Genomic DNA, 14397 nt, shown 5'->3' on the forward strand with positions numbered 1-14397 from the left:
TTCATCTGTCGTGTGATCAGCATTTAGAAGCCAAATCAGCAGGTACACGCTCGTTCAAGTAAGCAATAACATCCTCAAGTGGAGCCTGAAAAACACAAAGTCAGCTGATCTACTCAAATCACAATTGCCAGGAGAACAACTCACCCAAGAAGCTTCTGCTGGTTGATCACTGCCGGTAAGCGCTTTTACCGTTGAGTTCAATGTTTTGCCATATGACTGCAAAGTGTATGTCAGTATTGGTTTCAGAATCTTTCCCTTCAAAGAGAGACTCACTAGAGTGCGAACGTAGTATTTTGGAGTCTTTTCCTTGGTTTTGTAGATCTCAAAGTTGAGTTCGCTGCCCATACCGGGCCACATGATGTAAGGCATGCCAACAGTTTTGAACAAACGTACCATAGTACCATCATGACCGACGAAAAGGCTCAACTTTTTCTCATTTGTGCCATCTTGTACGGTTTTCATCAGGACTGCAAGTTCTTTGACCAATAAAGCAATCGAGTATTTGGTATATTCATCTGCATTGGGACTTGCGTTCCAAATGTAATTGTACTCCCAATTACCTTCTGCGTATACTTGATCGGCAATATCTTGTGTGATGCTTTTACCTGTTTGAGGATTGGTGGGTAATGGATGTCCGTTACATTGACGTGAAGAAAGTGCATCGAATGGGTGGTCGATCCAACTGTTCCAAGCTGAAAGGTTCGCTGTGCCCAATACGTCGTTCAATGTACCAAACAAATCAGCTTTACTTGCGATATGATCGGTCCAAGCTTTTTCTGCCTGAGAACGAGGGAAAGGAGCAAATGATCAGTATGAGGTTCAACAGTCTACATTCCCTCACTCACATTAATCGTATTACGCAGATCGTTGGCATGAGAACAAACGTAATTTGGCACAATGTTATCCAAAGTAGAAGGCATCACGACAGATTTGAAATTCTCATGATCAGGGACGCCCATTCCGTGCAACAATCCACTTGCAACCTGGAACGTTCTCTCTTCTGGACTGTTTCTCAATAATGTGTTATGCTGTGTCGGCCATGGACTTCCAAAATTATGGATCGGGTTCTTGCCTTTGGGTCCATAAACGCTCCACAAGTCTTTACCTTGTTGGAAGGCATCATGCAAGCCACCTGCGGTCAAAGGACCCGATTCGCATGTCCCGTTCCAAAATCTCGATTTGAGAGGATGCCAATCAGGAATTCCGAAGTGTTTTTGAATGTTTGTTGAGCCATCGTTTCCATGAGCGTAATTGTAGTATTGGATGTTGTTACAGTTCCAACCTGCAGGTGGATTATAGAATTCTTCGTTCGGTAACAGGTTCACTGACGTACGCTTTGAATGTCTTTGAACGTGAATCAAATGAATCAATTCGGCTTCTTGAGAAGGGGGAGTGTAATCGTCCTGAAGGAGTTGAGGTGGAAGAGTGTAATTGCTGGCAGCAGTATGAGGTGCAGCGCAATACCACGATAGACTGGAAGGAATGGAAAGAGTCATCTTGTCAAGAGGGGTTAGATCTTTTGTGGAGGAGTTCCGACTGAACAATTGCAACAAATTGATGAAGAGATGAAAGAGGGGATCGAACATCTTTGCCAAGCTTTATATACCTTAATATTCCGCAAACATTTGGACGGAAAACTCAGGCTCGATTGTGTTCCTGAATTGTGTGAATTTGGGATGCTATTCAGAAGAACGTTCGACCAAGTAAATGCACTCCACTGCTTAATTGTACGCTAACTGTGTTTGTGTTGTTCTTTCCATTCAACGCTTCGCGCTAGGATCTTCTGTTCTTGGTAATGAAGGAACGTGTTCGCTCTATATGCTCACTGTACAATACGGGGCCGTGGGGTATACTCCAATACTCCAATAATCTTTAAATGAAAAGAACTTCTTTTGTGGTCACTTCTACTATTTTTGCTGATCGGATCCGATGTCTGTGATGAATGTACTACCTTCTCCCACGATGATCAGGTCTATGTTGCTTCTTGGGTCGGTCGCCTGCAGATGTTGAGGTATTTAGAGGTACAACGTTGGCGAGCGAAACCTCCCATGTATCATGAATGCCCAATCTGCGTCCATCGTCCAGGGCATATGCATCTCTGAGCCTTGTGCCGTCTTGAATTCGGGTATAATCCTTGTCCTTCCATGGCTCTGCTCTAGGCCTTCTTGCTTCTTGAGAGAAAGACGGCGTTAATTGATCAATAGCGGTTTGATCATTGTCAGAGGTGGCTGAGGCTTTTCTCCTTTTTGAATGAATGAGAGGTTGACCTAGTTTGTAGAATGGGACAGGATTTGGCAGCTTCTCCAACCGACTCGGTCCGCTCATCGCGGCATCCACAGGCATGAAGAGAGGACGCATCTTCTCCCTCATCGAGTGATACTTCTTTACGTGTGCCTTCAACGCTGAGAAGCTCTTTGGTGGTCCTCCTACTGTCCGGCACTTCTCGAATGGACATGCAAATATATGAATCGCTAAATGTTCTTCCATGGTGTGCTTTCGGAGATCAGATGCTTTCGCCTTACAGATTCCCCAATTGCATGTCTTACCGCTACCGTCTTCTGCTTGCTGTGCTCCTTTTGCATGTTCTCCTAGGACATGCTTCCGTCAGATAAGATTTGTTTCACATGCGTCAAAATTTTGATTGAACTTGTAGTTGACCCCCAAATCGACTCACCCCTGTCAAAGCTTCTGCTGTGTTAAAACAGCGTCCACAGCGCTTCATCTTCTGTGTTGACCATTGACATCGTAGTGGCTCTTTCTGTGAGTGAAGATGCGAAAGATACCTGTCAGCTAGCATTAGAAGGCTTCCAGCTCGATGTATATACTCACAGTCACTCTGAGGCTTGGCAGAAGCGTATCCTGATGTTCATTTGCTTTTTGCTTGCCTGTCTTTTCATCATTGTTTGACTCGATCTGATGTACTTCTGCCGTACATATGCTTATATAGCGATACTTGAAAGGTTTCTTTTTCGTGACTTTCTCTTGAGGAGTATCTTCTTCCTTCAGTACGCTACTACTCGCCGATGTATCAGCGGAGGAAGATTCTGCTGCTGGTGACGAGCATTCATGTTTGAATCGGCGCTTGTGGTCGACATCAAGAAGCCATTCAACAACTGTATCTCCGAATACATCTTTATTGTCCACTTGGATATCTTTTGAGATATTCAATAGCTCTATTTCTGGAAGCATGATCTATGTTCTATGTTGTACAGGTGACAAGATTCGTTATTGCTGTGATGAGCTGTAGGTGTCGTTGAACATGTTATGGTACAAAATGTACAAAGATTGTTGATGGATGTTGTGATTGTAATCAAATGGAATCTTGAATCTGTGCAGCGGCGTCAAAATTGATCAAGTTTCTACTCTTTCCCCTGCTTCTTCACACACACACACAAAATACTTCTCCGCCGCGTTGAATCGGCGTCCGTCTGTGATTCTATTTGTGATTCAAGTAGTCTATCATTATTCTGCGGGGCTTCCCTTTGAATCACATTTTGAATTCGGTCCGTGTCTCTAATGCAATCTAAGTGTATTTCTGTGATTGATCTTCATACTTCACAATGCATCTTGAGAGTTGCCCATATCACTCATTCAATACCTCTTCCTCAATGCATGATGGTCGTTCAAACTCTTGTTCACTTAGCGCAATCAGACTGCCATATATACAATGAGCATCTTGCACGCTTCGGCCGTATGACTGCCCAGCATAATCAATACACATGCAAAGTTTTTAGCTTTAGACGCGTACGCTGGAATCTTATCGCTCTGGCTTGAGCACACACTCTGGAAGCCGGCAATGAATTTTAGATTCAGAAATCAATGGCAAATCAAACATTTCAAAGTTTCAATCTTTCAATCATCATCAACAATACGAGATCAAGGTGTACGACTAGATTACATCTTGCAAGCTTCATTCACTGCCAGAACACAAACCCACAATCGCAACGAAAGCGCCCCGTTTTGATCGATTGTATTTTATGCCGCATTGACTGGAACGTTTTTCGGATCCACATTTCCCGCCTCTTGTTCGATCACAACAACGTAAAACTGCACTGTAGATCACACACCATCTGATCGTCAGTGCAGATACGACAATTCTCAAAAAATGACTTTGGACTTAGATCAAGCGATCGCAACTTTGAGAGAATGCAAATACCTTCCTGAACAAGATATCAAACAGCTATGCGATTTGGTAAAATCTTTACTTTTGGAAGAATCCAATATACAACCCGTCAGTTCGCCAGTAACGATTTGCGGTGATATACATGGACAATTCTGGGATCTGTTGAAACTGTTTGAGGTAGGAGGTAATCCACCCGATACAGGCTACATCTTTATGGGCGATTTTGTCGACAGAGGATACTTTTCACTAGAAACATTTTCACTTTTGATGGCACTCAAAGCAAGATGGCCAGACAGAATAACGCTGTTAAGAGGTAATCACGAAAGCAGACAGATCACACAGGTATACGGATTCTACGATGAATGTCAACACAAATACGGCAATGCAAACGTTTGGAAGAGTTGTTGTCAAGTATTTGATTATCTCAATTTGGCAGCGATCATTGATGGAAGGGTTTTGTGCGTACATGGAGGATTAAGTCCTGACGTACGTACTTTGGATCAAGTGCGCATCATCGCTCGTGCTCAAGAAGTGCCACATGAAGGTGCATTTTGTGATTTGATGTGGTCCGATCCGGATGATATACCAACTTGGAGTATCTCTCCGCGTGGTGCAGGTTGGCTATTTGGTGGAACAGTGACGAGCGAATTCAATCATGTCAATGGGCTAGAATTGATCGCAAGAGCACATCAGTTGGTGCAAGAGGGGTACAAGCTCATGCACGATAACGCAATCGTCACTGTATGGTCAGCCCCGAACTATTGTTACAGATGTGGAAATGTTGCCTCGATCTTTGAAGTGGACGATCTTTTGTCGATGGGATCGGGGAAGAGCTTGCCAAATGGCACGCTAGAAGACGAAAAAGATGGAAGAAATGTCGAACCAGGAGGAGAGGAAGATCCTGATAGCATTTATGCTTCTCGACATTTCAAGATCTTTGACGCTGTACCTGATCAAGAGAGAACCACGCCATCAAGGCTGAATACATCACAGTACTTCCTCTAATCAAGCGCACAATTCCCTCAACTCTCAGCATTCTTACTGCACCTTTTGTCATGACAACTTTGACAAAGTGACATTATACATAGAAAGCATTTTTCTGCATTCTCTCTCTCTCAATGTACTTTTAGACTGGATACATACAAACGTACTTGTCCTTCTCCAAAAAAGATGAAAGCGTTTCATCGATAATTTCAACTTTTGCATCTCATTTTTGTGGGTATACAGATTATGCCGTTTGCCAGACTATTGCTGCATCGATCTGGGATGCGTTGCGATCGAATAGACCAGAAACGGGTATATATGTGATAGCAGCATTTGGCTCGACAGGAAGTTGTCCAAGACTTTCTCTTAATTGGTCAACGACCGCATCGTTGGTGTAGAAAAGACGTACTGAAGCACCATGCGTCTGTAGAAGCGCTGCGATTGTCGTACTGTCCGTCTTGCTTTGTTCGTCGGAATTATTTAAGTAAGCAATGCCGAATTGGGAGGCTGAGTGGTTCTTGCTGATACATGTCCATTCCACAGAGCATGTTCCGAAACGATCTGCTCCTTGTGTCAACCTCAAGCCACTACTTTCTTCACTATCGTCATCATCATCGTCCGCTTCATCGGTGTCTTGGTCTCCACTTTGAGCGCTCAGTTGCCATTCGACCGAAGCATTTCGTGGCAGGCCATCTTCAGCCAAGGTGACGAACAGGGTGGGTATATCTTTTGCGTTCAACTCCGAACCAAGCCATGAATCTTCCCATGCGTCTCCTTCATCATCATCATCGGACGTCTCCTGTGATTGATTGTGCCAAAGCTGGCGTGCAAACGGTAATTGCTTCACATCATTCATCCAACAAATGGATCCCTCAATCCATCCTTGCTTTTTCAGCACACGATGATCTTCAAGAATTGCCTTGAAGATCCTTCGTGCATGCTGTAAAGCCAAAATGGTCTGATCAAAAGGATCTTGAACAAGTTGTAATGTAATCGGATCCAATCCAATTTGACCTGCAATCGAGATCCGTCCTCCAATTTCAACAGCTTGTGAATACGGTCCAATATTCGCAGCTGCCCAATAACTTCTTCCTTGGACATGCAATGCTTTTCGAGGAATTGATTGTGCACTTTTGGCAAGACGATTGCCATATGCATATGCGTCTATTAGGATATTGCTCTGTTCTCCATCTAAGTTGATTGCCACACAGGCCCTGCTTGGCGGATCGACTCCGAACAAAGTCTTGTAGACCATATTCAGAGCAGCAAAATGCCGTTGATTCGACAGATAGACGTTGAGATGGGCTAGATGTTCAAAACTGAAGCCTTGTGATCGAAGTGTACCCTCCAATGACTGAAAAGCGCTCCGTATCTCTGTCTGAATGTCGTTCCCTTCTACCGCACTGCCCTGTATACCGCTGATAGCGCACCAAGGTCCATTCTTGGTTACGAAGGTTTCCTGTCGAATATGTTTCAAGGGCTGCTTGTTGCTCAGCTCCGTACTGATCGATTCTAGCCTCTCTTGAGGTCTAGATCTGACGCTGTACTTATCGAATCGATCAGGAATGGTGATTGTCGAAGCCGAGACCTCAACTTGCTCGGTTTTGTCCTCCAAATGGGCTCCCTCGATCTTCATATAGAATACGCCATCAGAGCTTTCTTCTCCATGCGTGACAGCTATAGTCTTGTCAAGAATGATTTTCCGCTTGAACAAAGGACAATCGAGTGTAGATGTTTCATATTCTCCTCCTTCTCCACAGATGTGTGCGCCATATAAACGATTCAATTTGTGTAGTTTGTTTCTCATCTGTTTCAGCGTTTTACCAAGATCTTCTCGTTCTAGACCAGCTCCTGCGACTTTGATAAGAATCGACTGCATATCAGCAGCACACATTTCGTCCAAGAGTTCCGCTTGATCACGTTGCCATAAAAAGCTTAGTGGGAGCAATTCCATTCCGGTTCGCAAAGCAACATGTTCAACGCGAACTCTTTGGTAATTGGAGAGGATTGCTCCTACACTGACGGCATTAACTTCTGGATGTGCTTGTTTGACCTGTTTGAGAAGTGTAAAAAGATCTTCTGTTTCATCGTGATCTAAAGTAGAACTCGAAGCAGTTGAGCTTTTTCCGTTTGGTAATCGATCACCATAGGTGGAGGTCTGATTGAGTGCCTTTCCTTTGATTGTGGTTCGATAAAGTGGAAGATCCATAGCTTGTGCGATTAGGTGGATAGCATCATGACCGACAGTCTGATACATGTAAGAATCCAATTCATCTACAGGGAAAAAAGTCAATACCAATATACACACCACTTCTCTCTCATCCTCTCAACTCACCTTTTCCTTCCGGTGGTGCCAAAGTGGCCAAGGCAACTATATTATGACCCAAAGCAGCACAATGGCATAGATTATAACAGCTATCTTTGCCTCCCGAAAGAAGTCCAACCACATTGAGCCTCTCCGTCATGATTTTGTGTATTGGAAGTATGTTGTTGTAAGTGTCTTGTTTTCTTCTCAACCTTAAAATTTCCCTAGCGTGCGTTAGTAACCCTTCCCCGATTTCCTTGTGTGTGTACTCACTCACTCAGACCTAAACGCGAACGCGCTCTTACACCGCGTAAAGAGAACGCGTGCGAGCTGAGTTGAGAGTGCCTCTGAATGCAACACTTTGCCCTGTTCTGTTCCCATCTGCTTGTGCCTGTGCTTGCGCCTATGCATTCATTCAGTGCCTTTGGCGTTTGTGTTATTTTAGATATTTGATTCAAGGCAAACTTAACTTCTACCATCATCAAATCCACATCAGATCATCATATACCAACATGTCTGTCGTATCACTACTCGATGTCAAGATCTTGAACGATAATGCTGCATTCTCAGGTAAGTAGGACGAGGAAAGCTGGCCACATTGAATCGCTTGAACTGACCCATCCCCAATTCCGACAGAACCATACATCTTTCGGGTCACATTCGAATGCATTTCACCACTCAAAGATGATCTAGAATGGAAGTTGGTCTACGTTGGTTCTGCACAAAGTGAAGAATACGATCAAGAGCTGGACAGTTGTTTGGTAGGACCTGTACCTGCAGGCGTGAATTCGTTTGAATTTGAAGCAGCTGCTCCTTCTATTGATAAAATTCCATCTGACGATATCCTTGGCGTAACGGTCATCTTGCTTACGGGAAGTTATGCAGATCAAGAATTTATCAGAGTTGGTTATTATGTCAACAATGCATACGATTCGGAAGAATTACGTGAAAATCCTCCTGAAGTTGTAGACTTTTCGAAAATTCGAAGAGAACTTTTGGTCGATAAACCAAGAGTTACCAGATTCAATATCAAATGGTGAGTTCTTTGTCAGTCTCTTGCATTCTTCGACTTCATCACTGACACTAACCTTACCCCATTTCTCTCCCTCAGGGACGAACCTGCAACCGCAAGCGAAGCCAAACCATCCGAATTCGAAGCCACAGGTGAGAAACAAGCAGCAGAGGCAGATCTACGAACAGCTGGTCAACAATCAATCGCTGTTTCATAGCGCAGCGCTATCGCTTTTTCTCACTCTGTACATCTATCAACTTCCATCCTTTGTTCTTCCGGATCCTGTTTACAATAACAGAGGCAACCTTCGCGCATCAATCCTTGCTACATCTTCCTTTCATTACACTTCAAATCCGATTGTATGTATAAAATATTCACAAAATTGAAAGTCATTCACTCAGACAACAACAAGAAATGATCGCAAAACCGTATGATTGCGTGAGAGAGTATAGTTACAAAGAAGGCCATGTTCCTTCCAAATCCAAAAGAGACAGATTAAGCACAAAAGTTGTACATGATCATAAAGTAGAAAACGTTTGTGGGAATCCCCTTTTTTAGTCTGCACTGACGATACCAGCAATTGCGGCAGAGGACAAAGTGACGAACACACCAGTGATCAAAGCAGAAGGTGCCAAACGAACGATTTCCATCTTACGTTTTGGAGCAATTGCGCTCATCACACCAATATTGATACCCAAAGATCCCAAATTACCGAAACCACAAAGGGCATAAGTAACAATCTTGACTGCACGAGGATCTAGATCTTGTTGAATTTTGATGAATTGCGAATAAGCAACGAATTCGTTTTGAACGACTTTTGTGGCAATCAATTGTGAAACAGTCAAGACATCCTTTCTTGGAACACCTAACATGAATGTCAATGGCCATAAAATGTATCCGATAATCAAATCCAAACTCAATGGACCTCCATTATCGTCTGTAATGTACCATGCATTACCAATGTAAGCCAAGATACCATTGATGGCATAAACCAAACTGACAATCACCAAAACGTTGCAGAAGATCAAACCGGCAACACGGAGACCGAACCAAGCACCATTACTCAATGCATGGAGAGCGTCATTTGCACGTTCTTCTTCTTGTTCTTCACGTTCAATAGAAAGTTGTCCTGCAGTTTCGGCTTCTTGTGTTTCAGGGTAAACCAATTTTGATGCGGCAATAGAAGCAGGAATGGACATAACGGAAGAAGTGATCAAATCACGACCGTTAACACCAATACTGATATAAGCCGACAAGACTGAACCTGCAATCGTGGCAAAACCACTGACCAAAACTTGATGGAATTCGGCACGGGTGAACAAACGAGCATAAGGACGAACCAAGACAACGTTTTCACCTTGACCAATGAAAGGGGAAGCAACAGCGACAACAGCTTCAGCACCAGAGATATCGAAAGTCTTGTGGAAGAACCAAGCTGCTTTCTTGATAACCCAAGTCAATACACCGAGGTAGAATAATGCAACACACAAAGCAACAAAGAAGATGATACTAGAAAGTGTGTTGATGAAGAAGTAGTGCTCTGAGATCAAATCGTTCCAGAAGAATGCTGCACCTCCGATCACACCTTGGTTCAAAAGGTCAAAGGCAGCGGTGGAAATCCACGTGAAAAAGGATGATCCTGCACCAGTGCGGAAAACGAAAAGAGCAATGATGAATTGGAAACCGATACCCAAGATTGTGGTTCTTGCTTTAATGGCACGGTGATTGCTGGAAGCCAAAAACATTCCTCCGTAAATCAATAAGAGACCGACCAAAGAGATTGTTCTGTTTCCGTAATTTGAGGTGGGTGTTGTGGGCAATCCGTATGTAGAACCGAAAACCAAAGCAGTCAAAGCGATCCATCCTGCAGACAATTTACCTGCGTATGGTAGCATACTCCAAGGCTTACCAAGGACTGCATTCCAAGCTGTAGCAAAGACCCGTGCAAATGGCCTTTGAGGAATGTAACGTGATTTGTGGAATAAGATGAGAAGGATGAAGAACCAAGAGAAAATCGTTGATGGGATCCATCTATGACGAACTTTAGGTGTATCATTGATGATTGCGGGAATCCACCAACCCAAAATGAGCAAAATCAATCCGAAATCACGAATCCAAACTGCATATCTTGAATGAAAGAAAACCAAGAGCTTATCTTTCCAAGGTGTATTTGGCGAGTCATCATCATCTTCTCCATTTTCACGTCTGCGCCATTTAGCTGCTTCGATATCGATATCGTTGATTCGTTCGCGTGCAGGTTCTTGGGATGGAATGCTTTGGTTGTGATATGTTTGTTTTTCATCTACGCCGTCATGCGAAGAAGATGATCCATGATCCTGTTTCGCATTAAATGGAATTGGATTAGAATTTAGTTCATATTATCAAAACATTCAAGGTAATACTCACAGCTTTTTCGGTAGGCTTCTCTCCGCTTTGAGGGAGGACCGCAAGTTCATCGAAATTCATGATGAGTGAGTATGGAAGAAGGAAAAAGGGGGGGAATGACCTCGCTAAGAGGGGAAAGAGATGGACGAGTAACAGGGAATTAATGTGGGGAGGAAGAAGTATTGAAAAGAGAAGAAGGGCAGGATTATATCCAAATCCAGCGTCGTACGATAGGTCTTGCTTTCTATCTTCCAAGGCGAAAAATGATTTTGTGGCGAAAATAGAGCGTTTTTGATTTTTTTTTTCTCTTCTCTTCTTCTCTTCCGGGAAACGCATGGCTAACTTATTTTTGTCTAAACGGAGCAAAACCCGATAAAGGCATTCAATCCGTCTTTTTTGGATAAATTAAACCACGCCGCGATCTTTCATTTTAGTTCACGCGTCGTGCTCCGGTAAATCAAGCTTTAATGTGCCGCGTAAAAGCAGCTTTGGCCCTCTCTGTGTTCCTGTCAGTCTTTCTTATCTCGTCCTTCTTGGCTTCTTCACCAGAGATAGGGTAGTTTATATTCTTCACCGCACCCCACCTGTAAACCGGACTACGCGCCGTTTTGAAGGTTTATCCCTGCAGGTTAAAATCACTTTACCACGCGGTTCAACTTTTTGTTTAAGAAGATAAGCTAGTAAGGCCACTGCAGCTGTCTAGACCTTTTTTAGTTGTTCAGGAACAGAGCAAATGACCTGTCATACGAGTTGACTCTTCTCCCTGCATTTCATCTTATCGTTGCGGGGTGAGATTTCCGCTCGGGTTATCTGCCCTTTCTCCTGCCTGTAATTGCGGCATTCACTTAGCTCCAATCTCAACGGCCGAGTTTGCATTAGCGGTCTTATGGTCCCGAGGTGATTGTGATTGGAAAAGTCTTCAGCATCTCCTTATCAATCTTTGTGCGGGGTAAAGGCTGTCATCCTTGCTTACATGTGGTCAATGTACATTCAGACTGCATGACTTTTTGCCGTTTTGATTCGCATTGCATACCTCAACATTCAATTACATTCTTTATTGCTTTGCAATCTTTCTTACTGTGCCTCGCTTAATCATTTTCCACTTCCTTATAATTCCGACTCTTTCACCATAAAATTAGACACTTAGCTGAGTGTGAAATGTGGCTTGTGCCTGCATTGTGCTATACGTTTAAATACCCACGAGACCTCGCTTATTTGTTGCTGACAGGTATCTCCCACGGAATGGTAGAGATGCTATTGTCAAGTTAATAGTACAGACGTCAAAAAAGGAACACCTGCTAATGTCCCCCACGCCCGGGCTTACCACGATTGCCTCTATTGTTGCCACCGCCACCGCCTCTGCCTCTACCACCTCTATTCCCTCCTCTTCCTCCGCCACGTGAATGCTGCCCTCCTCCGCCTAAGATTCGCCCACCACGTCCACGATCAGGACCAAATTTAGAGCGATTTTCCGAAATACCATCTTCTGAATCTTGAGTAGATGGAATTGGTGCCCTGTTTGTATTTCCGATTCTCATCAAATCATCCACATTGGCCAAAAGTTTATCTTTTCTTGGATTTCTGTTAAACATTGTTGCCCAACTTTCAATTAATTGATCATCCCATCGTTTATTACTTGTTGGAATATCATTCAATCGTGCAACGAGTTGCTTTCTTCCTGAACTTCCTCTATGTTGTTTCTCGAATAAACCAGGTCCACTCTCTTTCCAGGCCGTGATCATAATACGTTCGGCAGCTCTTTCGGATTCTACATTGGCCTTGGCAGTATTGCTGTGGATTGCACCGTGTCCTGCTCCACCATGACGTCCGTCTGCTTCTGCTTCTTCGATATGATCTTGTTCCTCTTCACTTCCCTCTTCATCAGCCGCAGGTTTACGAATGGAGACATTACCCGTATATTGATCTCCCTCTTCGTCCAACTCTTCTTCAAATCCAACTTCCAACCTATTCATTCCACTACTCTCAGCAAACGGATCCCATTCTTCACGATCTTCTTCATCGGAATCAGGTGCTTCTGCACGTGCAATGATTGCTGCTTTCATTTCATCAGAAAGACCTGAGCCCAAAGCGATTTTGGTATTGCGACCTTTACCTTTTCCTCCTCCATAAATCAATTTGGAAGATTCTAAAGGCTCATCGTCAAACACATTTGCACGTTGTCGTAGAAGTTCCATAGGATCCATTGATTGAGCAGAGACTGTTGACGTGCTGGGTGCACCGATATCACCTATTTGCGGCTCTCCTTCATCCAGAAGCATTTGAATGATCAAATCATTCGATTGATCCAAATAAGGCGAGTTTGACAATTTATCCTTGAGCTTGTCTAAGTGTTGTTCCCATTGCGGCATGATGGCCGTAATAGTGGAGAGCAGTTCAGGATTGATACTTGAATGACTTCTTCCTTGTATGACCGTATCTCTTTGTGATAAATCAACTACCTGCTTCCAAGCTGAGCTTAAACTGCTGATACTCGATCCTTCCTTTGAGGATAATGTTTCTATTTTTTGTGCCAATAAATCAAGAGACTGAGAGCGGGCACCAATTTTGCGCAATAATGGGACCAATGGCTTGACCAATGCTAGATCCACGAAGAGCGGCAAATCAACCAAAGGTGCGACACCCGAATTATTTGTTGAATTGGCCAATAATCTGTCCAGATCCGCTGCATGTAAGGCATCAATCGATACCTGCCTTTCCAGTAAAGCCCAAGTTGCCTCCAATATGGAAATTTTGCTGTAAAGCTTAGATTCATCAGCCGCAGTGACAGTAGTAGACAGTTTTATGGACAAGTAGTGCTTCTGGAAAGAGTCAAAGAGCTTCTCTACATCTTTAGAGCTGGGAAAAGGTGCTTTCGAGGTCTGACCTTTTCTGGCTGCAGCGTTTGAGGCATGTTTCCACCTTGGCAAAGCGTACAGAAGCCTTGCAAGTACTTTAGCGGCAGGAGCAATACTTCCTGTGTCTTTTGATGATGAGGCAGAACTGTATGCTGTCACCACTGCTTTCAATATATCTTCTGCTCCTTTCTCATCTACCAAACGTGCGAGGATATCTTTGGAATTCATACAAACTGCCAAATCGATCAAAGAAGCGTGGGTAGGAACCAATCGTCTAGCTTGTGAAGGATCACCACGTGAGATGAGCCTTCTCAGTATGTTGGCAATCTGATCTGCATACTTTTGCTGTTCGTTTCGTAATCCTTTCAATCCATTTTGTACAGTATTGATTGCCAAGATGTGAAGTGAATTTGTGATGAGACGAGGCAAAGTTGCGTGTTGGGTTAGCAAGATCACCAGTTCCTTTGACGGCACTTGTGAAAGTGCTTCTATCACTGAAGCACTATTTTGCCCCAGATCATACCTCGTCACAGCCATACTTTTGATCAGTGCTGATTGACAAGAGAGAAGGTATGTAAATCTCCACTTCTTCTTACGTTGACTATCCTCAAGCGCTAGAAGAAGTGTATGCAGGCAACTGTTAATTAGCGTACAAAATTTTGAGAAGGAAAATAAAGTTAGCATGTCCAACAGAAAAAATCACCTCTCTTGATACCATCTTCGTTTCGCAGCA

At 43.6% G+C, this 14397-nt stretch overlaps 7 protein-coding genes across 7 annotated transcripts; 2 read left to right on the plus strand and 5 right to left on the minus strand.

The window, feature by feature from the left end:
- Positions 1–16: 16 nt before the first annotated feature.
- On the minus strand, positions 17–1496 carry FA14DRAFT_141322 (phosphoglycerate mutase-like protein; the record flags this gene model as incomplete). Its single annotated transcript, XM_025497127.1, has 4 exons — positions 17–85; positions 145–216; positions 274–780; positions 846–1496. 4 exons carry the CDS (start codon positions 1494–1496, stop codon positions 17–19), a joined length of 1299 nt encoding a protein of 432 aa, XP_025357535.1.
- Positions 1497–1947: 451 nt separating this feature from the next.
- On the minus strand, positions 1948–2487 carry FA14DRAFT_152639 (uncharacterized protein; the record flags this gene model as incomplete). Its single annotated transcript, XM_025497543.1, has 1 exon — positions 1948–2487. One exon carries the CDS (start codon positions 2485–2487, stop codon positions 1948–1950), a length of 540 nt encoding a protein of 179 aa, XP_025357536.1.
- Positions 2488–3716: 1229 nt separating this feature from the next.
- On the plus strand, positions 3717–5239 carry FA14DRAFT_11979 (Metallo-dependent phosphatase). Its single transcript, XM_025496373.1, has one exon. The coding sequence runs from the start codon at positions 4106–4108 to the stop codon at positions 5126–5128; it is 1023 nt and encodes a 340-aa protein (XP_025357537.1). The 5' UTR covers positions 3717–4105; the 3' UTR covers positions 5129–5239.
- Positions 5240–5351: 112 nt separating this feature from the next.
- FA14DRAFT_152641 (adenine nucleotide alpha hydrolases-like protein) lies at positions 5352–7572 on the minus strand (the record flags this gene model as incomplete). Its single annotated transcript, XM_025497544.1, has 2 exons — positions 5352–7381; positions 7443–7572. 2 exons carry the CDS (start codon positions 7570–7572, stop codon positions 5352–5354), a joined length of 2160 nt encoding a protein of 719 aa, XP_025357538.1.
- A 287-nt stretch (positions 7573–7859) lies between these two features.
- On the plus strand, positions 7860–8825 carry FA14DRAFT_141332 (histone chaperone ASF1). Its single transcript, XM_025497128.1, has 3 exons — positions 7860–7982; positions 8049–8448; positions 8524–8825. The coding sequence occupies exons 1-3, from the start codon at positions 7925–7927 to the stop codon at positions 8639–8641; spliced, it is 576 nt and encodes a 191-aa protein (XP_025357539.1). The 5' UTR covers positions 7860–7924; the 3' UTR covers positions 8642–8825.
- A 71-nt stretch (positions 8826–8896) lies between these two features.
- FA14DRAFT_159381 (uncharacterized protein) lies at positions 8897–11158 on the minus strand. Its single transcript, XM_025498185.1, has 2 exons — positions 10831–11158; positions 8897–10760 (listed from the first exon to the last, which is right to left on the minus strand). Exons 1-2 carry the CDS (start codon positions 10888–10890, stop codon positions 8979–8981), a joined length of 1842 nt encoding a protein of 613 aa, XP_025357540.1. The 5' UTR covers positions 10891–11158; the 3' UTR covers positions 8897–8978.
- A 592-nt stretch (positions 11159–11750) lies between these two features.
- FA14DRAFT_159382 (uncharacterized protein) lies at positions 11751–14216 on the minus strand. The gene has a single exon (XM_025498186.1). It carries the CDS (start codon positions 14199–14201, stop codon positions 12108–12110), a length of 2094 nt encoding a protein of 697 aa, XP_025357541.1. The 5' UTR covers positions 14202–14216; the 3' UTR covers positions 11751–12107.
- Between the last annotated feature and the right edge of the window lie 181 nt (positions 14217–14397).

This window comes from Meira miltonrushii (genome assembly GCF_003144205.1).
Source record: "Meira miltonrushii strain MCA 3882 unplaced genomic scaffold FA14scaffold_1, whole genome shotgun sequence".
NCBI lineage: Eukaryota > Fungi > Basidiomycota > Exobasidiomycetes > Exobasidiales > Brachybasidiaceae > Meira > Meira miltonrushii.